Source organism: Erythrolamprus reginae, chromosome 6, assembly GCF_031021105.1.
Source record: "Erythrolamprus reginae isolate rEryReg1 chromosome 6, rEryReg1.hap1, whole genome shotgun sequence".
NCBI lineage: Eukaryota > Metazoa > Chordata > Lepidosauria > Squamata > Dipsadidae > Erythrolamprus > Erythrolamprus reginae.
Window position 1 is genome coordinate 43,003,301 of NC_091955.1, and position 25,418 is coordinate 43,028,718.

The window sequence follows — 25,418 nt, forward strand, 5'->3', positions numbered from 1 at the left end:
ACTAAGCTTTGTGATGCTGCAGGGGTTTTTTCTTCCTATCACTAATATATCTGAAAAAGGTTTTATCCCCCTTCTTCACAGATTTGGCAATTTTTTTCCTCTTTTGAGGCTTTAGCAGCATATTATCTGTTTTGCCTCCTTCTGTCTCATTTTATACACCTCTCTGTCAGCTATACTTCCAGACTCTTTATACCTCCTGTAGGCAGACTTTATTTAATTGACTATAGCCCTTATATCAGGGGTGGGCAATTAATTTTGCCATGGGACCGTATTAGAAATTGGGATGGTTTTAGAGGGCCAGACTAATATAATTAACTCAGGTATGACCAGGCACTCCTTCACCTGCCAAACTGGTTGAAGTACTCCCACAAGCCTTCTGCAAAAGCACGACACGAGGCCACCCTTATGGGGCTCCCGGGCAGGAAAAGGTGGGGGCGGAAGCGTACTGAAGGACCCCAGGCAACATCAATGCCCTCACAGCCTCTGCCTGCCCAGCTGGGGCTGGCGGGGGGGGGGGAGAGAGAGAGCCTTCCCAGCCCGCGGGGAACCTTGCCCGAGGAGCACTCCCACCACCCATCAGCTTGGCGGTGCCGCCTCAGCCCAAGTTCCCCTCATGGCCAAGATGCGGGCTTGGAGGCACTGCCGCCGAGGAGCGTGGCATGGGCATCGGCCATATTTGTCAGGATGGCTTGCCGGGAGGCCACTTCTCCAGTCACGAGCTCCCGGCATCGCGGGAGGTGGGGATGCCGACGGATGCCCAAGCAGAGAGAGGCCTGTGGGCCGAGGCATCCATAGTCAAGGGCGCCGGGAGGGGGGCCTCCCTGCTCTTCACGGGCCTGCCTGACCCTTCATTACTGTTGCTTGCCGGGAACTGAGGAGGAGGGGCCCGGGCCGCCAAGAGTTAAAGCCCATCCAGCTGGCAACAAGGACCAGCATGTGACTGGGCTAGCCCGGGCTCGAAGGGCTCTGGCAGCGGGCTGGTTACAGACATCAGGGGCCAGATGTGGCCCGCGGGCCGCCCGTTGCCCAGGTCTTCCTTACATCATTACTAACCCATAGTGGTTTCTTCTTCCTTTTACCTTTAGTTATTTGCCTTACATACAGTCCAGGGGCTTTTAAGATGGCCTTTTCTTATATAGTCCACTGGGCGCTTGCTCCTGCCATTTTATCCCTGCCCTTCAATTCATTATTTAAATACTCCCCCATTTTATTGAAATTTGTTTTTCTGAAATCCAATATGGTGATACCTCGTCTTACGAACGCGGGTCCTTGCCACGGCCGGGATTCCCCGCCTTGGGACTGCTGGTGCAAGTAAAAGAGTAAAAGGAGGCAGGGAATCCCATTTCCTATTTGCTTGCCTCCCCCACCGGGATTCCCCACCTCCTTTTGCTTGCACCAGCAGTCCCAAGGCGGGGAATCCTGGCCGTGGCAAGGACCCGCGCTTCGGCCTCAGACAAGGCTCCCTGGGTCACCCCGTCGCCTTAAAGCAGCGAAGCCCCCCCCTGCCGCTTTTGCCCGGTCGTCCGTGGGGGTGGGGAGATATCCTCCGGCATCTCTGATTCTGCAGTTACTCAAAGAAGTCCTGACTCTTTTTTATATATATATATATATTCTGGGGATTATTTCCTCAGCCTGGGAACTGAAAGCATTCAAATTAGATTGAAGATCCCTTAGCATGTTTTTACTGACCTGCCCCTCCCACTGCTGCTTTCGCCTGGTTCTCTGTGGGGGGGGGAGCCGCGCCTGAACCTGGAGCCCGCTTAGGAGCCGCCACCTGCTCGCTCCCTCTCACTTGTTCCACCGCACAGCCCAGCTGTACAGCTGCCGCCTCCTCCTCCCTTCCTCCTGTTTTTGCTGGGATCGAGTTCTTAGCCCCTTGCTGGGATTTTCCTCTGTCTGGCTCTCTTTATTTTAAAAGAAAAACACGGGAGAGACAAGCCACTGCCTGGATCTGCAGCGCTAGGCAGGCAAGGCTGTAAGATCCCCCATAGCTAGCTTCCAAAGGATCTCTTTTGCGGGATTCAATCAGGAATTGAAAGCCAAGCCGGATTGACCCCTCGAGGCTGGACTCACCCTTCTTCCTTCAGCAGGTGGGGAGACGAAAATGGATCCCATTGATTTCTCCGGAAATCTTTTTCCCCTCCTAAAATTTCACAACTAAACTATTCTGAGATCTCCGAGCAGTCTCTCGTCTACTCCTTAACTAACCCGGTCCCGCTTTCTTTCCAAGACCAGATTAAGGGAACCTGGAGGGGTGGAGATGTTCCCTTTTTTGGCAGCTGATGCTGTCTCGGAAAATAAAGGGGGTCGTCTCCCCCCCTTAAACAAGCCCACTTCCTATAATTCGGAGAGAACTGGAAAGCGGCGCAGAGGGGTCCGGAAATCGAGGGGAAACCTGGGGAATCCGCTTCGCCTTCTCGGGGATCTGTTGCGAGCCGGGGGGGAGAGAGGAGCCATGCGCCTTCCTTCGAAGGGGAGCTGAGCCCGTAACGTGTAGATGATCTCAAGGGGGCCTTCCTCCCCTTGGCTTTTCTCTCTTTCTTTCTCTCGGCCGTCTCCCAAGGCTTTTTCCCCAAAGAGCAACAGACCCAGTAGCCTCCCATGCGCGGCTTATGGGCTGCTCCTCTCGCTACTCTGCCCGGTCGGAGTCTTGCTGTATAAGGGTGATCTGCAAGCGAAGTGGGCCGCAAGGAGAGCACCCCGAAAGAAGCCAAGGGTGTCTGAATCCAAGGGCCAGACGAAGGAAGGGCGGCCCCGAGAACTTTTCCTGCTGCAGAAAGAAGCCGAGGAGTGCTCTTCCTCTTTGCAGCCACGGGAAGCAGCCTGCTTTTTTTCTCCTCCGTGGCTTTGGGCTGTGCAGTTGCACGCTCATCTGCTGGCTGGCTCTTCTTTTGCCGCCTCCGCTGTTGCTTGGCGGTTGTGCCTTGCTCCACAGCCAGCCCGGTTCCGAAGTGTCCTGCTTGGCTGTCCTTTGAAGGTGAGGGGCACATCCCGAGTTCAAGACCAGGTGTCTGCCCTTCCTGGCACCCAGCTTTGGGCCCTCGCGGGCTTCTGGCAGGAAGGGGTGGCAGGCGATGGATGACCGGGGTTCCCACAGACACATTTTACTTTTTTTTTTTAAAAAATATTTTTTATTGATTTTTAACAATTTAACATCACACAACATAAAACAGTGCGTAGTGAATTGTGCCCACCACCCCGACATACACACATTCCCCACCACCAAATTGGGGGTATTTCTTGTATAGTCCACTTAACCCAAGAGCAATATATCTGTTTACATATTATAGAGTGATTCCAATTTATTTCTTGTAGCTTGGTCTCGGATTCTGCTTGTCATATATCGTCTTACCTTGTCCCACCGTCCCATCAGCTGTCCCAACTCAGTTTCATTATCCAAATTTATCCTTTTTTCCATAATTTCAAATTGAATATGGTCTACCATGTACTTATACCAATTTTGCATTGTCCATTTTGTCGCATCCTTCCAACCCAGAACTATTACTGCCTGAGCGCTTTCTATTGCTGCTTTTTTTATTTCTCTAAATTCTCCCATCGCATTACTTTTTACTAGTACTGCCATTTCCTTAGTGATTGTCCATTGTATATTTAACATTCTATTGATATCCTCTTTCACTTTTTGCCAAAATTCCTGCACTATCGGGCATTCCCAAAACATATGCATAAACACTCCTTTGTCTTGACAACCATGCCAACAATTCCCCCTGACATTCTGCTGAAAATGTGCGAATTGAACGGGAGTGAAATACCACTTATGTAATATTTTCCTTCTCATTTCCCTGATTCTTGTATTTTTAATTTTCCTTATATCTTCTACTATATTTTCCATTTCTTGTACCTCTACTAATATCTCACTTTGCCACTAGCAATTTGTATATATTAGTTGCTTGCGCCTTTATCCGCTCACTTTTTTCTCTTATTATTTTCTCTAACCCTGTCTCCTCCCTCCATAATACTTCTTTATTCTCCCTTTCATTTAGATATTTACATATTGCATTTTTTTGTAGCCACCTTCCCTTACCTAACCACCATTCTATACGATTTCTACTTGGCCTGCCATCCTTCTCGTATAACTGTTCTATCTTAGTTATCCCTCTTCCCTTCAACTCTCCTATAACCCTATTTAAGTTAATTTCATTTTCTCTATTTATTACATAAAGCGATGACAGTTTAGATTTATATAATCCTATTTTCCCCTGCCATTTTTTCCAAATTTCCATAGTCCCTTTCATTGGGCCTATTAATTTACCTATATCACTCCTATTCCACTTTCTAAAAATTAATTCTCTATTGTTCATCCCGTTTATCTGTTTTTCCAATTTCGCCCATTTATTTTCACCTAATTGCAACTCCATTAACCTTTCCATTTGAAAAGCTTCCCTATACAGCTCCAAACATGGAACTCCCCATCCCCCCTCTTTTTCATTCGCAATTAACCACTTTTTTCTTATTCTTGATATCTTGTCTTCTTCAATCCAATAATTTAGTTTTTTGTCCCACTCTTTAACCTTACATACCGATAGCCCCCCCCCCCCCCCCCGACAGCGCCTGAAATAGGTACATCATCTTGGGAGCTATCATCATTTTTAAAGCTCTTATTTTAGAGAGTCTCCTTAGCTTTTTATCTTTCCAGCTCCTCATCTGTTTCAACATTTTCCTCCGTATTAATCTATAATTAATCTCTTCAATTTTCGCTGGGTTTTTCAATAACCAAATTCCCAAATATTTTATTTTTTAAAGTCCTAATTTCAACCCTGATTCTTTCCTAATTTCTATCTGTTCTCTATATTTAAACACATAATCTCTGATTTTTCCATATTAACCGACAGTCCCGAATCCTGCTTAAACTCTTGTAAAATATTTATTATACCTTTAATCATCTCCATCGGGGTCTGGGTCAATATAATTGCATCATCTGCAAATAAATTTATTTTCATTTCTAATTCCCCTATTCTATATCCTGCCCAAGTGTTATCTTGTCTTATCTTATTAGCTAAGATCTCTATTGCTACTACGAATAATTTTGGAGATAAAGGGCATCCCTGCTTGGTGCCGTTTAATATTTTAATACTCTGCGTTCTTTGTCCATTCACTCTTATATATGCTTCATTTCCTTTATAAATCTCTTTTATAGTTTCACAAAATTTCCCCCCCATATTTAGTTCGTTACATAATTTATATAAATAGCTATGGTTAACTTTATCGAACGCTTTATAAACATCTAATTTCAAAATTCCCAATTTCCTTTTAGTAGCGGTAGCATGGTGCATCACATTCATTACATTTCTAATTGGTTCACTTATTTTCCTTCCCTTCACGAATCCATATTGATCCTCTTCAATTATTTTTGGTAAAATATTTTCTAATCTATTTGCCAGTATTTTCATAAATATTTTATAATCCTGATTTGCCAAACTGATCGGACGGTAAGACCCAGGCTCTCTTAAATCTCGACCCATCTTCGGAATGGTAACAATTTCTGAAAGCTTCCATGTCTGCGGGATATCACGATTTAACAATATATTATTAAACAATTTCTCCAAATGCGGCAACAACACATTCACATAAGTTTTATAGAATTCCCCTGTAAACCCATCTGGGCCCGGTGCTTTGGCTTGTTTTAACCCTTTAATTACTCTAGCAATTTCATCTTGTGTAATTTCTGCATTCAAAATCTGTTTATCTTCTTCACTTACTATTTTCCCAACCTTGAGGACTCCTATCTTCACTTGCTCCTCTTTATACAAATCTTCATAATATTTCCTCATTATCTCCTCTAACTGGTCATTACCATATCTAACCACTCCACTAGTGTCCCTCAATGCTAAAATACATGATTTTTCTTTCCTCTTCTTCAGATATCTCGCCATTTGCTGCATTGATCTTGTCCCCCAGCTCTGTATTTTTTGTCGCATCGTCATCGCATCCCATACAATTGATTGTTTAATACCACCCACATCATTAATTCTAAAATATTCTGATAACTCTGTTTGCAATTTCTCTTTATCTTGTTCCCTAGCAGTTACAACTGCATTATATCTCCAAATTCTTTGATTACGTTCCTGACCTATTTCCACTTCTGCCAATAGTGGGGCATGATCTGATATCCATATACTTTTAATGTCTACTTTTTTAACTTGTATATTGCCTTCCCTATTCATTAATATGTAGTCTATGCAGCTAAATGTATGATATCTTGCTGAATAATATGTAGCTCTGTTTAAAATATCTGCATGTAGACCCACCATATTAAGTCTGTTTAAATGTAACATCCTGCTATTTGCAGTCCCATTTGTTAATTGCATATTAAAATCTCCTGCCAAAAAAGTTGAGCCCTCCATAAAGTTGTCTAACTTCTTCTTAGTATTTATTATAAATTGTTTTGTTTTCACATTTGGGGCATAAATTGCTGCTAATGTCAGCTTCTTTTGATTTGTTTTCCCTTTAACAAATATCCACCTTCCTTCTCTGTCTTTCTGAATTCCCACCTCTTCAAAATTAACCCTCTGATGAATCAGAATCGCTGTGCCTTGGCTTTTTTGTGTTCCTCTCGACTCAAACACCCATTTCCAATTTCTATCATTAATCAAGTTATCCCTTCCTCCCCTTCTTTTATGTGTTTCTGTCAAAATCATAATATCCACCTTGTATTGCTTAGCCATCCTTAATATCCTAAAACGTTTCAAATCCGATCCCAAACCATTCACATTTAAAACCATTATCTTACACTCCGTCATAATATACCAAAATCACCCTTTTCCCCTCTTGTTTTGCCCTTGGTTTATTTCCCCCCCCTTTCTTTACCCCTATTACCCCCCCCAACGTGCCTCCCCCTGTGCTCCCCCCACTGAGAGGGGAGAAGACAAGAAAAAACCTTGCCCATACATGAGGCACATTATCTGGATTGCGTTCCCACTCAACTAGCTCCTCTTTCAACCCTTTTTAATTTTATTAAAGAGAAAATTTCTCCCCCCCCCCTCCTTTCTCCTTTAAATAATTCCTTCTTTAATTTTAAATTCTTAAACCACCTTTTTCCACAGACACATTTTACCACCGCTTCCTCGGCTCGCCTCTGTCCCCACTCTGTTCGCCTCCACTTCGTCCACCCCGCCGCTTTTTTTTTTTTTTTGCCTTAATATTTTGGATTTTTCTAATGGGCTTGCATGCATTATTTGCTTTTACATTGATTCCTATGGGAAACATTGTTTCATCTTACGAACTTTTCTACTTACGAACCTCGTCACGGAACGAATTAAGTTCGTAAGACAAGGTATCACTGTATTTTGGTTGTAGTATAGGATTGCTCGCAATCAGTTTATACATCAAACCACAAACATAGGTGCTCACTGCAACCAAAGTTTTCTCCCACCTTAACCTCTGAAACCCGGTTCCCATTTGTAAAAACTAAATCTAGAATATTCTGCCCTCTAGTTGGTGTCTTAACTAGCCTTGCCAGAGCTGCTCCTGTAAGGGCCTCTACTATATTCTTACTTTTGCAAGTAAGGGCACTAGGGATATTCCAGTTAACATCAGGCATGTTGAAATCACCCATAATCACAATATCTTCCTTTACTGCCATTTGAGTAATTTCATCCACCATCTTGTTATAATAATCCTCAGATTCAAGTTTCAAATTTTATTGGATTTATATGCCGCCCCTCTCCGAAAACTAGGGGCGGCTAACAGCAATCATAAACAGTATACAATAATAATCCAATACTAAAAGCGAATTAAAACCCCTTAATATACAAAACCAAACATACATACAAACATACCATGCATACAATTGTAACGGCCTAGGGGGAGAAGAAATCTTAATTCCCCCATGCCTGGCGGCAGAGGTGGGTTTTAAGTAGCTTACGAAAGGCAAGGAGGGTGGGGGCAATTCTAATCTCTGGGGGGAGTTGGTTCCAGAGGGCCGGGGCCGCCACAGAGAAGGCTCTTCCCCTGGGTCCCGCCAATCGGCATTGTTTAGTTGACGGGACCCGGAGAAGACCCACTCTGTGGGACCTAACTGGCCGCTGGGATTCGTGCGGCAGAAGGCAGTCCCTGAGGTAATCTGGTCCGATGCCATGAAGGCCTATGGATCACCCCAAATCTAATGACAGAAGCCTCTTTAGTTTGCATGCAAACCCAGAGAGTCTCCAGCTCTTTACATGTATTTTGAATTAATGTTGCTTTTGCACTTTCCTTAACATAAATGGCTATTCCACCTCCCTTTCTCTCTATTCTATACTTCCTATACAATGTATATCCTGGTATGGATATTTCCCATTCATTGAAGTCCTTAAACCATGTCTCAGTTATGGCAACCAGATCCAAATTATCTCTAGATATTATGGCCACTAACTCACAGAGCTTGTTGCTCAAGGTTCGAGCATTTGTGCACATTACCCGAATAACATTATTATCATTATTAGTTTGCCCCTTATCCTCAACAACTATACCTATTTCATTTACAGTGTAGTTAATGCCTAATCACAGAAAATGTTGTAATTTGTGTTAACCTTAAATATTTTTCATTAGATAACTTGTGATGGCAATTTGATGTAGCAATTAGTTAACACAATATTTTTCAGATGTTTTAAGATCTCACAATGAAGCATGTCAGGAAAACAAAGAATTACAACCATATATGCCTATCCCCCATGTTCGAGATTCTTTGATTGCATCAAAAGACAGGTATGTTTAAAGAACTAAACATATTACCAGTTTATTCAGATTACCTCAAAGATTAATGTTGGGGAAAGATTCTTAATGTATGTTAATACAGTATTTTACCAAAATAACTTCTTTTATTGCATATTTCAGGAAAAAAATGGAAAAAGTATGGAAAAGATCTGTTGATTTCCTTGCTGCTAATGAATCTAGAGTTCGCACAGAAACACGAAGAATAAGTGGTGCTGATTTTCTGGTATGGAAATGGATACAGCCATCTGCATCATGTGATAAAATGCTAATCATGCCATCTAAAGTGTGGCAAGGTCAAGGTATGCAATACTTTGTGAAGTACCGTATTTTTTAAAGTATAAAATGCACCTTTTTCCTCCTAAAAAGAGGCTGAAAATTTCGGTGTGACTTATACTACGAATGTAGCTTTTTTGAAACTTTTTTTCCAGCCCTAACTAGGTGCTAATGATCTTTCCAGCTTCCTACTCCCCCCCACCCAAGAAGATTTTTTTTCCTGCCCTAAGTCTTTGCAGGCTTTTTTTCATTCCTTCTTCCTCTGAAAAAGGCTTTTTCAGCCCTAACCAGGGGATAAAATAATGTGCTGAAGCTAAACAGACTAAGGACGCTAGCCAAATGAATATCTTGTAGGTAGATTTTTTTCCCTATTTTCCTTCTCCAAACGTAAGATGTGTCTTATACTCCAGTGCATCTTATACTCCGAAAAGTATGATATTTTCTCTTTACTGTAACTTTCTGTAAATGCTAATTCTAGTTTAATCAATTGTAGTAACATTGATATAATTTTATATTTTTATATTTATTGCGTATGTTTCTTCAGTATCCAGAAATGTAAATAGTCACAGTGTATATGCAGTTTAAAAAATGATTTTTATTGTCTTTGTTAGATAAGCTTAGTGAGTTAATTAGTAGATGTCTCTGTAATTCCCATTCTAGTTGTTATTCCTGCTAAGAGGAGAATTGTTCTAAGGATAAACTGATTAGATCTGTATAGTTTATTTATTAACTTATCCCCGTTAAAGCCACTATTTTTTCTACTAATGTATTGAATCTTGGGAGCAAGCTTAAGCTATAGTGATTGTACAGTATTTTTAATTAGAGTAGCTGAAAATTATTATATTATATTATATTAATATATAATCTTCCATCCTTCTAAAGTATCATTTGTTTTCAGAATAAATCTATCATATTCATATATCATGTCATATATATCATCATAATTGAGAAAGGTAGAACACACGGCCTATACTTGAAAAAGAATACTTTCTGCGTGTCTACCTTCTTTTAGGTTCTTCCACTTCTCACAGTTCTGTTTTAGTTCAAGTCATTTATAATAACATTTTATTATTATTATTATTATTTACTATTATAAAGAATTGTTTCTTTCATATGCCAAGATACTGTATGGGGGGAAAGCTGAGGTATACAGTAGTACAGCCAATTTCCATTGTACCAAGGAATGTTTCATTAAATCATAGCAATGCTGTCTAACAGTGTTATTGAAAACTTAATAATATAGTTAATAACATGCATTGTAAAACTGTATTGAGGATAGTCTTGTTTCTAGCTGTAATCTGAAATAGGTATTATGGTGGTGAATTTCTATATTTATACAGTTTCATTAATTTACTCTGCATTGTTCCTTAGTCATCTTATAATTTATGTAAGGATTAGATTGGTTTTAAAATATTTGGTATGGATAAATATGATTTATTACTAACATATATATATATATATATTTGGTAGCGTTTCATTTAGATAGAAGAAATTCACCACCAAATAGTTTGACCCCTTGCTTAAAGATTCGTAATATGTTTGATCCAGTAATGTAAGTATATTCTTTTCTTTACATATATAAATTTTCACATTTATACAAATGGAATATCTATTTAAATATATAATAAATTGTTTAGGGAAGAGAGATAGAACAGAATTGCATTTTGATACTCTGCATTTATTTTACTGACCATACATAAAATGACAAAAAATTTGTGAATCCTTTAGAACTATCAGTAATTCTGCAATTCTGTGACCTACAATGGGAATGAGCTGAATTTTATCTCAGCCCTAGATTAAGACTTTCTAGTTGAATAAACATAACTAATATAGACTAATATGTGAATACAGGGTTAACATTAATTACTTTGTTGAAACATGTATACAAAGGTTTAGATTTAACAAACTTTACCTAAACCAAGCCTTTCCTGGGTCATTCCTGCACATTGACTTGGAGGAATTTTGGATTTGAAGGTGTTTGTTTGTTTGTTTTCTATGCCGTCTTTCTCCTTAGACTCAGGCCAGGTTACAACATGTTAGCAATAGCACTTTTTAACAGAGCCAGCATATTGCCCCCACAATTTAAATGTTTTTTTTTAATTCATGGCTATGTTGGAGTTCTCTTACATACAGAGTTCTTACCAAGTTGAATGACAATATTGTAGTACGGGGAAAGGGAAGGGCTTTCTTAATTGTCTTTGTAGGTGGGTGTGAATATGCACATGTACATTCACAGATAATTCACCAACATGCCTAGACAATGAGAAATTCTTTCTATATAGCTTTCAAGAACTGTTTATTTGAACTAAAATGTTTAGCAGAGTATCTCTTTAATGTTTTGAACAGCCTTGCTTTTTATTATTTTGTCCCTACAAATTTCTTCTATCAACCAGTTTCCAATTAATTTAATTAGCATTATAGTTTTTATTCTAGTTTAAAAATTAAAGATAGAACAATCTATTGCGTTAAATTATTGTTCCTTGTAGTTCATGATTGTTATTCATGATTGGCAGGGACTTTCCTGAGTTGTAGCATTTTTCTTGCAACTCTGTGTTAAAATTATTTAAATGTTAACTATGTTAAAAATAATAAGCATCACATGTAAAAGATGATAAAATATTTTTATTAAAAGGCAGAAGAAGAAATATGAGATTTATTATGAGCATTATTTTGAAATCTATGGGTCTTATCTTGGTAGTAAATATCAATATCTGATGGAAGTTATGGGACTTTTTGGCATGTACTGTCATAGAAGTGATATTTTAACTGGGTTCAGTCTATTTGACTTATGTGAAAAGAATACAACTTGTCTGTAGAGGATTAATATTTTGTGTTATTAGAAACTGGAAGTTGAGACTCAAATTATCCTTTTCTTGATATGTTTATTAAATGTTGCAGATTTATGTGAACACCATTGTCTTTTTATCTTTTTAATTGCTATTGATTTCTATTTTAGTTTACTGTATTATTTTGATACAAGTATTAATAAACTTTTGTGTGTTGTGTTTTTAGGGAAATCGGTGATCATTGGCATTTGGCTATTCAAGAAGCAATCTTGGAAAAGTGCAGTGATAATGAGGGAATAGTTCACATAGCAGTAGACAAAAATTCTCGGGAGGTAAAAAGTGATTTAAGATAGTATATAATTCATATATTCAGTTTTTCTGCTGGATGTCAACCAAAATCTTATTTTTTCACCTAGGGTTGTGTTTATGTCAAATGTTTATCTCCAGAATATGCTGGAAAAGCTTTTAAAGCTTTGCATGGATCTTGGTTTGATGGTAAGAAGTTTTCCTTACAAATAATTCAACAGAAAGCATCAGTAATTGTTAAATAAAAATATTGCATATGACAGTGTTTTTATACTGCTTGTAAAAATTAATTTTATTCACATTGAATTTTTTAAATGATATTAATGTTTTAAATTATATTTTGCTCCAGGCAAGTTGGTAACAGTAAAGTATCTGCGATTAGATCGGTATCATCATCGTTTTCCGCAGGCTATTGCTTGCAGTGCTCCTCTGAAGCCATCAAATACACATATGAACTCAATGTCTCATCTTCGTCTCCGGACAGGCATAGCCAACAACCATGGAAACTCCTGAGACACTTATTGTACTAGAACTGTTGACTTGCAGCAGGAGGTTTTCCTGTCTGGCCTTGTCTTCCACTTTTACTACTTTTTGTATGTTAACATTTACATTAATCATTTTTCAGTCTCATTTTTTAGAATGTCTGAGTAATGGGTAGTATTGAATTAAAAAAAACATTGGCTATAAAATATTTTAGAGTCCAAGCAAACCAACATATTATGTTTTGCATGACAAATGTTGAGTTTATTAAGCATTCTCAGATATGGCTGAATTTTTGCACCAACAAGTATATGATAATAGTCCAAAAGCATGGAGATAAATTGTATTTCCATAGTTTCCTGTGAAATAATCTTGTGGGTATTTTGTAACAAAAGTCACCTACAATTTTTGATGGAAGATGAATAGATGTGTTAATTTCTGTCCAGTAATTAGTTTTTATTCCTGTAAAACCTTATTTGTGTCAGTCTGGGAATGGGAAGAATGCCGGCTTTAGTAGTTTTAGAGCAGAAAATAACTGAATGCAGATGTGCTGGTTTTGTATATAAAAATTGGTGGTGGCAGCACCCACAAGTAACTTGTGAGGATGTCTGCTTCAAAGCAGTAAATAAGCTTCCTATTTTATTCATAACCAATGTTTTATTTAATTTGGCTATATAATTATCCAAGGGCCAAATACCTTGAAGTATTAGATGCAAGTTAAATATCTTTTGTAGGTTTTATATTAAAATATATGGTTATGATTTTTGTGTGAATGGTCTGATATTGTTACTGTGATAATGGATTCAAAATCATGTGAGCAATAAAGAAGTAATTGGCAGGTACTCACTTTGTGAAAAGTTATTTACTATAAAAGAAAATCTTACAATATATTAATGGGGAGTATATTTTCCATTAAAATTTGCTACCTAAATGTGCACAATTTTTTTTAAAATGCACGTATTAGAAATAAATTCTTGAAAGGGTACAAATACAGTATATAGAGATTTTTATATGTTCTATATTAAATGTGTGCATTGTTTACACCTTTAAAATTACAAATAATACAAAACATTTTGAAAAATAATCTGAAAATATAAAATAATTTGATATAGTAATTCTTGTTGAAGCAACATAATATGTTGATCCAGTTGAATATTATATACATGAAGGGAGGGGAAACCTTTTTTTTTTTAATAGTCCAGTTTTTATTGAGGATATGACCTTGCAGCATGAACTTGCACAAATAATGCACGTTTCCTTATGGATAAAAGAACATGACACATTGTGTAATGAAAAATCCTACTGTGCCTTATCCTTGTGCTTTTTTTGTGGGCAACATATTTAATAATGGACTTTCTTATCTGGAAAAAAATTGGTTGTTTTTTGTCTAGGATGCTAACAAATATATGTAATATAATCAGCTACACAAAGTTCTACTCTCAAAGAACAAGTACATATTTTTGACGAGAGTAGATTTTGATAGGTCTCATAGGTTTTTCATGAAACTTACTATATACATATACAAATATGTATAATATACATGTATATGTATTTATGTGTATATAATCAGGTTTTGCTGTATTTGTGCATCATAGTGATTTATTGTTCTGATCTTAGTTACCATTTTGTGACATATTGCAAGTGTGAATGTAAAATTAAATTTTGGCAGTTTAAAACGTTGCCTTTTGATGCAGATGCATCTTCTTCTAAACTATGTGTAAACCCTGTACATTTCTTATAATAAACTGTACCATTATGTACCCTATTTTACCTTTAAAATGTTGACCAGTTTTCCTCCCTGCAAGACAGATGGAAAAGTGTATAATACCATGGACACTTCAGAAAGTCAGATGTTTGTACTTTGTCCTGTAAAAACATAAAAGCAAAACAAAATCAATTAAAGTTTTATTAGGGCTTTTTACACAGGTGTCAGTTCTTTAGGTCTCTTAACATCTGGGGTAATAGTTAAAATAGTTTCTTCAACTCTTGCACTGGTTGAAAGCACAGTGTCAGGTGTGCCTCCATTCAAAACACAAGAAAGGAAAACCTCCATGATTATAGAGAAATGTACTTTTACTGAGTATGAACTGACAGCAACAAGATGAAAGCAAGATCTGAGGCTAAAGGCGCGAACATTACATATTGAATGCATTCCCAAATCCCTCCTCCTGAGTACCCTGGCTGAATGTCCAATCCCCAGCCTCCATGGTGTTTTGTAGGGTGTATATTCAGGTGATGCCATCCATTTAGTTTGCTGGGACGGTTAACCTTGAACAGGCTATAAATAAATCCATTCAGCCATGGAGCAGATAATGAGAACTTTCCTCGCTTTTCCTCTCTTTTCAGTCATACAACACATCTATACCCGCTCGCTTCCCCACCCATATGCCTAATCTTCCCCCTCCTCCGTTTCTATGGCAGCCGATAGCAAGCAAGCATCATGGAGCGTGACATTTAGCCTCCTGCAGTAGGGACATTAGTCCTAGGGCAGGGGTAGACAAAGTTGGGTCTTCTATGACATGTGGATTTCAATTCTCAGAATTCCTGAGCTAGCATGATTGGCTCAGGAATTCTCGGAGTTGAAGTCCACAAGTCATAGAAGAACCAACTTTGCCTACTCCTGTCCTAGGGGGAAAAGAAAATAACACAATATGGACAAGGTAGACTCAATTTGAAAGTATAAGAACATTGACATAAATAATCTCAAGATTTATCAGGATATTTGGAGGGGGGAAAACCAACAGCTTTAGGGCTCTGACATCTCGTTCGTTCACCCATTCAGAATGGGAGGAAGGGAAGTGTTTCCAGGCCACCAAATATTGTACTTTTCCTGTATACTTTCTGGAGTTGAGGATCTCCTTGACCTCGAAATGTTATTCATCTTTGATGAGCAAGGTAACGGGGTTGGGGAGAGGGTTGGTTTGGTTGAAGCTAGAAGCTAAGGATTGTACCATGACCGAGTTCACAATTCTTACAGTAGGAAACGGTCCCACATACTTAGGCCCTAGTTTTTCCAACTTCTGGGTAGTCTGTAGGTATTTAGCCGCCCCGAGTCTTCAGATTAATTAATATAATAATAATAATAATAATAATAATAATAATAATAATAATAATTTAATTGAGAGAAAAACCCTATCTCCCGCTTGAAATTCCTTTGCCATAACTCTTTTCTTGTCAGCTTGGTGTGCTTGGTGAATCTCAGGTAGCACCTTACGAGTAACACCAGGTAAATTGAAGTTGCTCAATCCACTCCACTAAAGAAGGGATTTGAGGCTTCTCTTGCAGCAATTCTGGAATAGGTACAAAGTCTTGACCATAGACCACCCTGAATGGGGTAAAACCTGTGCTATTATGGACAGAGTTATAAGTGACCTCTGCAAATGGCAGTAAATGCCCAGTTATCTTGCTGATAATTTATATAACACTTGAGGTGTTGTTCCAGAACTGAGTTAATCCTTTCACAAGCTGTTAGTCTGTGGGTTATGGGCAAAGCTTAAGCCTTGGGTGGCACTAACACCTTTAGGAACTCCTTTCAGAAGTGGGAGGTGAACTGGCCCTGTTGTCCAAAATTATTCAGAGACCCCCATGTAGTTATATATGTTGAACAAATAGTTTAGTCAACATTTTTGCCGACAGAATTTTGGAGCAGGGTACAAAATGCACCTGCTTAGAAAACAAGTCCGTGATCACCCAATTGATTGTATTGCTCCCTTGCTAGTTCAACAATGAAGTCCATGGATATTTCTTTCAAAGGAGCACCAGGTCTACCAACGTTTTGAAGTAATCCCTGCAGCATTCCACATGGCCTCTTTGTAGAAGCACAAACAGGAGAGCTAGCGACATAAGCCTCTATGTCCTTTTTCAAAGATGGCCACTAGAACTGACATTTAACTAAGAGTAACGTCTTCATGAGCCCAAGTGTCCAGCGGCTTTTGAATCATGGGCCTGTTGTAATACAACTTCCCTAACACTGGACATATAACTTAGCCCCCGCCCATGTGAGCCCATCACAAACAGTACACTCATTTGAGTGGGACAAGAACTAGTCGTCAGTTTTTAGCACTTCCTTTAGTTGCGCATTTAAATCCGAGAGAAGTCCAGGTCCACCTTCCCTTGGGCTCTGGTGACCACAGAAGCAGCCAATTGCTTTGAGGGAATAAACAGAGGGATTACTTGTGGCCATGTGCTATTATATTGAGGCAATCTGGATAAAGCATCTGCCATAAAGTTCTTTCCCATAGGGAGGTAGCGAAGAGAAAAAGTAATTAAAGTGGTGTGCTCAACAGACTTCCTTGGGCACACCACTTTTTTAAGGCCTCTAGGTTCTTATGGTCTGTCCACACTTCAAAAGTTTGTTTTGTCCCTCAAGGAAATGCCTCTAGGTTAACAGGGCCCATTGGACAGCAAAAGTTAAAATAGTTTCTTCAGCTCTTGCACTGATTAGAGGCACAGTGTCAGGTGTGCCTCTGTTCAAAGGGGAGAATTTATGAGAATGAGAATGTTCCTCCCTTTTCAGTCACAGGATGAGGCATTTCCACCAGCTTGCTTCCCCACTCAAATGCCTAATCTTCCTCTCCCCCATTTCTATGGCAGCCAATAGCAAGCAAACATGGAGGCTGACACACAGGAAAGTTGTATGATTGTTAAACACAAAATGACAATTTCATTTTATCATGTGTATTTTAAGTGTGAACAGCTACTCTTGATTATATCTTCTAATTAAATATCTATGGAGATTCTCAGTCATCCAGGTCATAGTTGTCCCTAAGGTGCCTTTTTCAAGAGACAATTGGACTTTCTGATTTTTCCTTGATGACATTTCATTTCTTATCCAAGAAGCTAGACTGTTCTGAAAAGTAGAATAAGGTGAGAGAATCTCAAGTTGATACCTTTATTGATTGATTGATTGATTGATTGATTGTTAGAGTTGAAAGGGACCATGAAGGCCATCAAGTTCAACCCCCTGCCCAAGCAGGAACCCTATAGCACACTAGTCAAGTGGCAGTTCAATCTTCTCTTTAAAATGTCCAGAGTGTTGGAGTTCACAACGTCCGCTGGTAGGTCGTTCCATTGGTTGATCGCTCTGACCATCAGGAAGTTCCTCCTTATCTCCATGTTGAATCTCTCCTTGGTCAGCTTCCAGCCATTGTTCCTTGTCGGCCCTCTGGTGCCCTGGAGAATAATTTATTTATTCAATAAAGTGATCCCCTCCTCTCTGTGACATCCCCTCGTATCCTTGTAGACTGCTATCATGTCCGCTCTGGCCCTCCTTTTCTCTAGGCTATCCATGCCCAGTTCCCTCAGTCTCTCTTCGTAAGTCTTGGTTTCCAGTCCCTTAATCATCTTGGTTGTTCTTTTTTGCACCTTCTCCAGAGTTTCAATGTCTCTTTTGAAGTGTGACCAGAACTGAATACAGTACTCCAGGTGTGGTCTTGGAGTGTATTCCCCTGTTGACACAGCTTAGGATTGTGTTGGCTTTTTTAGCTGCTGCTGCACATTGTTGGCTCATGTTTAGTTGATTATCCACCAAGACTCCGAGGTATCTTTCACAGTCGCTACTGCTAAGAGGGGTTTCTCCCAGGTTGTATGTGTGTCCAGCGTTTTTTCTGCCTAGGTGAAGGACTTTGCTCTTTTCGATGTTAAACATTTTGTTGGTATGGGCCCACTGTGTTAGTCTGTCTAGGTCTTTCTGTAATTTTAGCCTGTCTTCTAGGGTATTGGCTACCCCACCAGCTTGGTGTCGTCTGCGAATTTGATCAGTTGCCCTTCTATTCCCTCGTCCAAGTCGTTGATGAAAATGTTGAAGAGCACAGGGCCCAGGACAGAACCCTGTGGTACCCCACTGCCTACATTCTTCCATGTGGATTTGGAACCGTTGAGGATAACTCGTTGGGTGCGGTTGGTCAGCCAACTATTAATCCATCTGCAAGTGTTGTAGTCTACCCCGCTTTAAGATCACATAACTACCCAGATTGTTGGAGACAATATGCTGACTGTAAACTGCTTAGGGTTTGGAGAGTTGGAGCTCCCCCCCTGCTGAGTGTGCAAACAGAAGCAGGTGGGGGCCCAATTACGACCCCCAGCTTGGCATGGGTGAGATGTGTGGCCTGCTGGGGCGGAGGCGGGGCGATGGAATGGGGGAGTGGATCTCAGGGGGGGAGAGAACTGGAGTATCATGGTTATGACTGGGAGAGGTACGGGGGGAGCCAGGGGTAGGCCGCTCTTGGGTAACTAGGACTTGTTGCCTTAGAGCAATTACTTGTCCTGGCCCGTCTAATTCTGGTTCATCGGGCTCACCTCATATAGCTGGTGATATGGGATATCAAGGCCCTCACTTCAGTCTGCTGCTACTGTTGTCGGGTCTGTTGTCAACAAGGCCCTCTCATTCGAGATTTACTCTCAGATGAGAGGGCTGACCTAGCATGTATAACCGAGGCCTGGCTGGGCCATGAGGGGGGGGGGTTCCCCTCTTTGAGATGTGCTCAGACAGGTTTCAGGTATTGCATCAGCCGTGACTCCAGGGAGAGGGTGGAGGAGTGGCAAAGAAGACTCTGCACTCGCAGGATCCCTGCCCTAGAGTTTGTTGGGTATGAATCTCCTCTTGAGGTTAGACTCACAGGTTCAGTTGGGTTTGTTGTTGATGTACCTGCCTCCCGGCTGTGTCACAACAATCCTGCCTGCACTGCTAGAGGTGGTAGCTGGGCTGGTGGTGAAGTTCCCCAGACTTATGATGCTGGGGAACTTCAACTTAGTGAATCCTCGGACATGGTTCAGGAATTCATGGCTTCCATGGCAACCTTGAACCTGTCCCAAGTAATTCAGGGTCTGACTCATGGGGGGAGCACACACTTGATCTAATGTTCCTCTCGGGGCAGTGGAGATGTGATCTGGAATTAAGGGGTATGGACACTTCTCCCTTGTCATGGTCAGATCACTTCCTGCTCAGGCTGGACTTTAAGGCACCACTTCTCCACAGGGAGGCGAAGCCGATTAAGTGGTTCTGCCCCAACTGCCTAATGGACCCCGAAGGGCTCCAAAGGAAGCTTGGGAAAATACCGAACTCCCTTGTCCACAATCTGACTGAGTCCCTGGTGGTTGCCTGGAATAAGGCAACATCAGGGGTATTACACCATTTTGTGCCTTTGCAACTTCTCCATGATGGTGGATCCAGGAGAGCTGCTTGGTTTACCGAGGAACTCCAGAAGAGATATCTAGAGTGATGGTGGAGAACGAGTAACTCTGAATCTGGCCGAACACTCGCAAGTTAAGACTTATCTAGTGGTGATATGGGTGACAAAAGGTTCGCATTTTTCTGCACTTATTGCATCTGCGGATTCACACCTAGCTGTCCCTTTTAGGGTGACTCGCTCCCTTCTTAATGTGGAGGGAGTGGAGGAGCCCTTGCAGGGTAAAACTGAGGAATTTGTTCAGTTTCTGGCGGATAAAGTCACTCAGATTCGGAGGGACCTGGTCTCTGATTGGGTAATTGTGACCAAGATGGATAGATCTTAGTCCCATTGTATGGGATGAATATGATCCTATGACTTCTGAATATGTGGGCAAGGCTATGGGAGCAGTGAGTTTCTCCACTTGTTTATTGAACCCGTGCCCCTCTTGGCTGGTTTCGGTCAGCAGGGAAGTGACATATGGCTGGCTCCAGGCTTTGGTTAATACCTCCTTGATGGAGGGGTCCTTCCCACAACCTCTAAAGAAAGCCATTGTAAGGCCTCTTCTCAAGAAGCCTTCTCTGGATCCAGCTAAATTTAAGAACTTTTGTCCAGTCACCAACCTACCCTCTGTGGGAAAGGTTGTAGAGAAAGTGGTGGCACTCCAGCTCCATTGGATGAAACAGATTATCTAGACCAAGAGTCTCAAACTTGCAGCCCGCAGGCCAACTGCAGCCCACGGGACAATAGTTTGCGGCCCCCACTTCAATAACAAAGTTTACTGTTAGTGCGGCCCGAGTTTGATACGAATGGCACTTTTCATTGTTGTGTGCGGAGCTGAATGAACCTACCAATCATGGTGGGGTATATTGCTTTCAGAGGCGGGACATCAGCTGGGCTTATTGCGAACTTGCGCCATTACCCCAGGCTCAGAAGCGGAGGCAGAAATTGCTACTCAGCGGGACAGAAAAAAGGCGGAAAAGACGCATTGGTAAAGTTTAGCCGCTAAACTGAAACAGTGACACCAAGTGGAATTATATATTACACAGCCCCAAACATGTATTTTTCAAAGCCTGCAGTGAAGAGAAGGGTTGATGAACACAATTTCAGGAAAAGTGAGAAGTGCAATATTTCTTTATTGAGGACAGGGGCATCCCGATGTGTCTTATTTGCATAGAGAAAGTTGTGGTGCACAAAGAATACAATTTGAAATGACATTACACAAGAGAGCAAACCAGGTAGCTAATCTTAAAACATATCTACTGTCTGAGGCAGCAAGATTTCTTTAAGAAATCAGCCAAAGAGAATGATGCAGCAGTCGAAGCTAGCTAAGTGGTTAGTGAGATGATTGCTAAAGCAGGAAAGTCATTCAAAGAAGGTGAATTTGTAAAAAAAAAGTGCATATTACAGGCTGCAAGTATTGTCTGTCCAGAAAAGAAAGGTCAGTTTAGCAACATCAGCCTTTCTGCCAACACCGTAGCAGAGCGCATTTCTGACCTGTCAAGTGACACTTATGATCAAATGTGTGAGAAAACAAAATGTTTCAGTGTATACTCAGTCGCTCTTCAGGAGACCACAGACATCACCGACACTGCCCAGCTCGCAATCTATGTCCGTTAAATGTTAAAGAACTGTTAATATAGACATTTGAATCTGAATAATAATAATTACATTTGTCTAGTCACAGCAATGTGGTTTCTTCAGTCTTCTATATCTGCTGTATTATTATTATCATTTTCATATTATTTATTACTGATTTATTTATTTTTTCTTATGAATTTGTTATTTTTATTTTTTAACAGAAAATAAGATGAAAAAATAAAGGCATTTGATAATATTGGAATGTTTTTGTAAGAGCTTTTCTGATGCGGCCCAGCCTCCCCAGCCTCTACTCCAGTGGCCCCCGAGTAAATTGAATTTGAGACCCCTGATCTAGACCCTTTTCAATCTGGCTTCAGGCCTAGCTACAGCACAGAAACTGCTTTGGTCACCCTGATGGATGATCTCTGGCGAACCCAAGATAGAGGTCACTCCTCTATCTTGGTGCTACCTGACCTCAGCTGCTTTCGATACCATTGACCATGGTACCCTTTTGCGATGACTAAGGAAGTTGGGAGTGGGAGGCACCATTGTATGGTGGTTCTCCTTCTATCTCTGTGGTTGATCACAGTCAGTGTTGGTAGAAGGACAGAGGTTGACCCCTAGGCCCCTCCTCTGTGGGGTGCCTCAGGGTTCAGTCCTCTCTTTTATTTAATATCTACATTAAACCACTGGGTGAGATCATTCGTCAACAAGGGGTGAGGTATCAGCAATATCCTCGGAGAGTCATATAAATCCAACAAACAAACAAACAAACAAATAAAATGTGCTGATGATACCCAGCTATACTCCATGTCAGTCCAGTGAAGCTGATTTTGGTTTTGAAAAATCCTTCATAGTTCTTTTATAATGAGAATTGAATAAGTGGCTCTTGAGGTCTATGCTGTAATCATAACATGGTTGAACCTTCAGGAAATTCACTAGTCTTCAACATTTAATGTTGTAGGATTTATAGGATTAAGTTAGGGATTGAGAGTACTGTATATTCTCTTTTTCATCAATTTCTAAACAAATTCCTATTCTTGAATTATTTCTTGGACACATTTTCCATTTGCTTGCAGTTGATTACTCATATTTTGGTAATCAACCTAACAAGCTTAAATGGTCCAGAACTAGAACATCAGAAAGACCATTGTTTCCATGTGAATTTTAGTAAGAAATTCCAGAATTGAGGGCTAGAATGGGACACTTAAAAAAACCTAGATGAATGCAATGAGAAAGCACTTGGATATTGGGGGGGAATTGAGACTTTTTACTTTGTTTTAAACTAGGGATATATAATATGAGTGTGGACTGGATTGTAGTTAACCTGTGATATGTTGGGAGATAATCTCAAGACATGTAGAATCAGGAGAAAGACATTGGTTTAAAGTAAAATTACGCCACTCCAGGATTCATCCTAATAATTCGACACCCAAGTACAATTTTTAAAAAGCCAACTTTGAACTCATAGACGCTAATATTAAAATCTATTTAATATTTAATATCTACATGAAACCGCTGGGTGAGATCATCCAAGGGCATGGGGTGAGGTATCATCAATATGCAGATGATACCCAGCTTTACATCTCCACCCCTTGTCCAGTCAGCGAAGCAGTGGAAGTGATGTGCCGGTGCCTGGAGGCTGTTGAGGTCTGGATGGGTGTCAACAGACTCAAACTCAACCCTGATAAGACGGAGTGGCTGTGGGTTTTGCCTCCCAAGGACAATTCCATCTGTCCGTCCATTACCCTGGGGGGAAATCACTAACCCCCCTCAGAGAGGGTCCGCAACTTGGGCGTCCTCCTCGATCCACAGCTCACATTAGAGAAACATCTTTCAGCTGTGGTGAGGGGGGCATTTGCCCAGGTTCACCTGGTGCACCAGTTGTGGCCCTATTTGGACCGGGAGTCACTGCTCACAGTCCCTCATGCCCTCATCACCTCGAGGTTCGACTACTGTAATGCTCTCTACATGGGTTTACCTTTGAAAAGTGTTCGGAAACTTCAGATCGTGCAGAATGCAGCTGCGAGAGCTATCATGGGCTTTCCTAAATACGCCCATGTCACACCAACACTCCGCAGTCTGCATTGGTTGCCGATCAGTTTCCGGTTGTTCTACTATACCGTTAAGTTGAGCCGAGTAAGGGGCCGAAGCCTGGTGACGTATTCCATTCTGTCTCATCCATCCTTGGAATTGCTGGGATATAAATTCTCCACCACGATCACTTTTAATTCTTCTGATGCGGACACCATGTTGATTGAAGACTTGTGCAGCAAAGTCTCTAAAGATCTGAAAGGTTTCTGATTTTTGTTTCATTAGATACACAAAACCATATCTAGAATAACTATCAACAATAGTTAAGAAATACTTACAATTACCCCTAGTAGGCCGAAATGGACCGACAATGTCGGTATGAACCAAATCAAAAATGTGTGTAGACAAACGTGTGGCATGCTTAGCAATAGGCGCAGCTTTAGATTTTGACTTGTTGCAAACAGAACAGTCTAAATAAATTTTGCAATTACTATCAACCTTAAAACCATTTACAAACTCAGGCATCTTGGATAAGACATCATATTGAAGCATGGCCCAAACGACGGTGCCAACGGTGAATACACCTAGAATGAAAAGATTTGTTTGTTAGTACAGGTTTAACATTTGCAACATTATGCGGAACCTCTTGAAGTTCATTGGCTTTATGAGCCTTTGTTTCTATAGTAGCAACAGGTTTTCTCTCTGGACCTGTGCTTTCATGGTTTGGAATGTTTATACTTACATCAACTTGTGCTCAAGGTTTTGGCTTCAGGTAATAGACACCACCAATTGGAATAGCATGTGTGATAACAGTCCCATTTTTGATAATGTGAATTTCATTTTGTAAAAGCATAACTTTGTAACCAAAGTCTTTGTTTAGGTAATACAGACTGAGTAAGTTGCTTGTAGCCTTTGGGATGTAAAGGATACATGGAATCATCTGGTCCAGTTCTTTTATGTAAACAGTTCCTTCTCCTTCAACTTTGCATAAGTGATTTGACACTGAATACAACTCTTTTACATCAGTCTTATGTAATTCTGTGAAAAGTTCTCTTTGGTAAGTAATGTGAAATGCAGCTCCACTATCTAAAGTCCATAAGTAGCTTGTGTTGTACTCAGAATTTGAATCTGGAATGTTGTTTAGGGTTAAAGTATTGATTGAAGGATGTGATTCACTTCTGGAACCTCGTTGAGCTGGTCTGTAGTTGCTGGAGCTTCTGCGCCTGCCGCCTCTCAGATCTGTTCCTCTGGGCTGGGCAGGATATTGGGAGCGTTGAGAATCAGCAGATTGAGTGCATTGAAAATCAGTTCTTCTGGGTTGGTTACCTCTTTGTTGGTAACTGCGACTCGTTGGAGCTCTAGAAGTAGCTGTTCTGGATTTAAGTCTGCGTTCCATAATGACTTCTTCTGTTAAGAGTTGGCAAACTGTGGATGTGGTGCGTTGAGCTAAAGGTATGTTATTGTACTTTGTAATAGCATCTTTCCAGTCATCATTTAGCGACGCGATGATCGCCGTGGTCATTTGGATGTGGTCAATATTATACCCTCTTTCTATCAATTCCTTTTGCATTGCTAAGAATTTTGATAAGTGTGGAGCAATTTTCTCTCCAGGCTTTAATTTTGCAGTAAAAAAAGTCAGAGAACAATAAACATGTGCCTTCAGCTGAAATTGGTCTATAAAGTTCATCTAGAGCAGTGATCAAGGCATTTGCGGTAATATCATGTGAAAATCTAACTGACAGGTCTGTGTCCATAGACATAAGTATCAAAACAGTTGCTCTCATATTTAAAACTCTTTCTTCTTCAGTCCACTGTCTATTTGCTGGATTGAATGACATGTGATCAGCACCTTCAGCAATTAATATCGGTCTAATCTCATGCAACCAAGTTTTATAATTTTGTCCATTATTCTTTAATCTTGACTCACCTTTCAATGGTGGCAAGGCAGAAAATTGCCTTTGAATTGCAGCCTGTACTGGTACTGGTTGTGGCAGCTGAAGAAATGGAGCCCATGGTGGTTGTGCCGGTTGAACTGGAATCTGTGCCTGCTGCACTTGTGGGATTGTAATCTGTGGCAGCT

The 25,418-nt window shown here is 40.5% G+C and overlaps 1 protein-coding gene across 2 annotated transcripts in view; it reads left to right on the plus strand.

The window, feature by feature from the left end:
- LEMD3 (LEM domain containing 3) overlaps nucleotides 1–14,478 on the plus strand; it is a 96,456-nt gene extending 81,978 nt beyond the window's left edge. For both annotated transcript variants that reach the window (XM_070755626.1, XM_070755625.1), the window contains 6 exons: nucleotides 8,601–8,703; nucleotides 8,833–9,011; nucleotides 10,456–10,537; nucleotides 11,998–12,103; nucleotides 12,188–12,266; nucleotides 12,427–14,478. In XM_070755626.1, the coding sequence (XP_070611727.1) occupies nucleotides 8,601–8,703; nucleotides 8,833–9,011; nucleotides 10,456–10,537; nucleotides 11,998–12,103; nucleotides 12,188–12,266; nucleotides 12,427–12,590 (713 nt within the window). In that variant the 3' untranslated portion in view covers nucleotides 12,591–14,478. The remainder of the gene's footprint in view (nucleotides 1–8,600; nucleotides 8,704–8,832; nucleotides 9,012–10,455; nucleotides 10,538–11,997; nucleotides 12,104–12,187; nucleotides 12,267–12,426) is intronic.
- The last annotated feature ends 10,940 nt before the right edge of the window (nucleotides 14,479–25,418 follow it).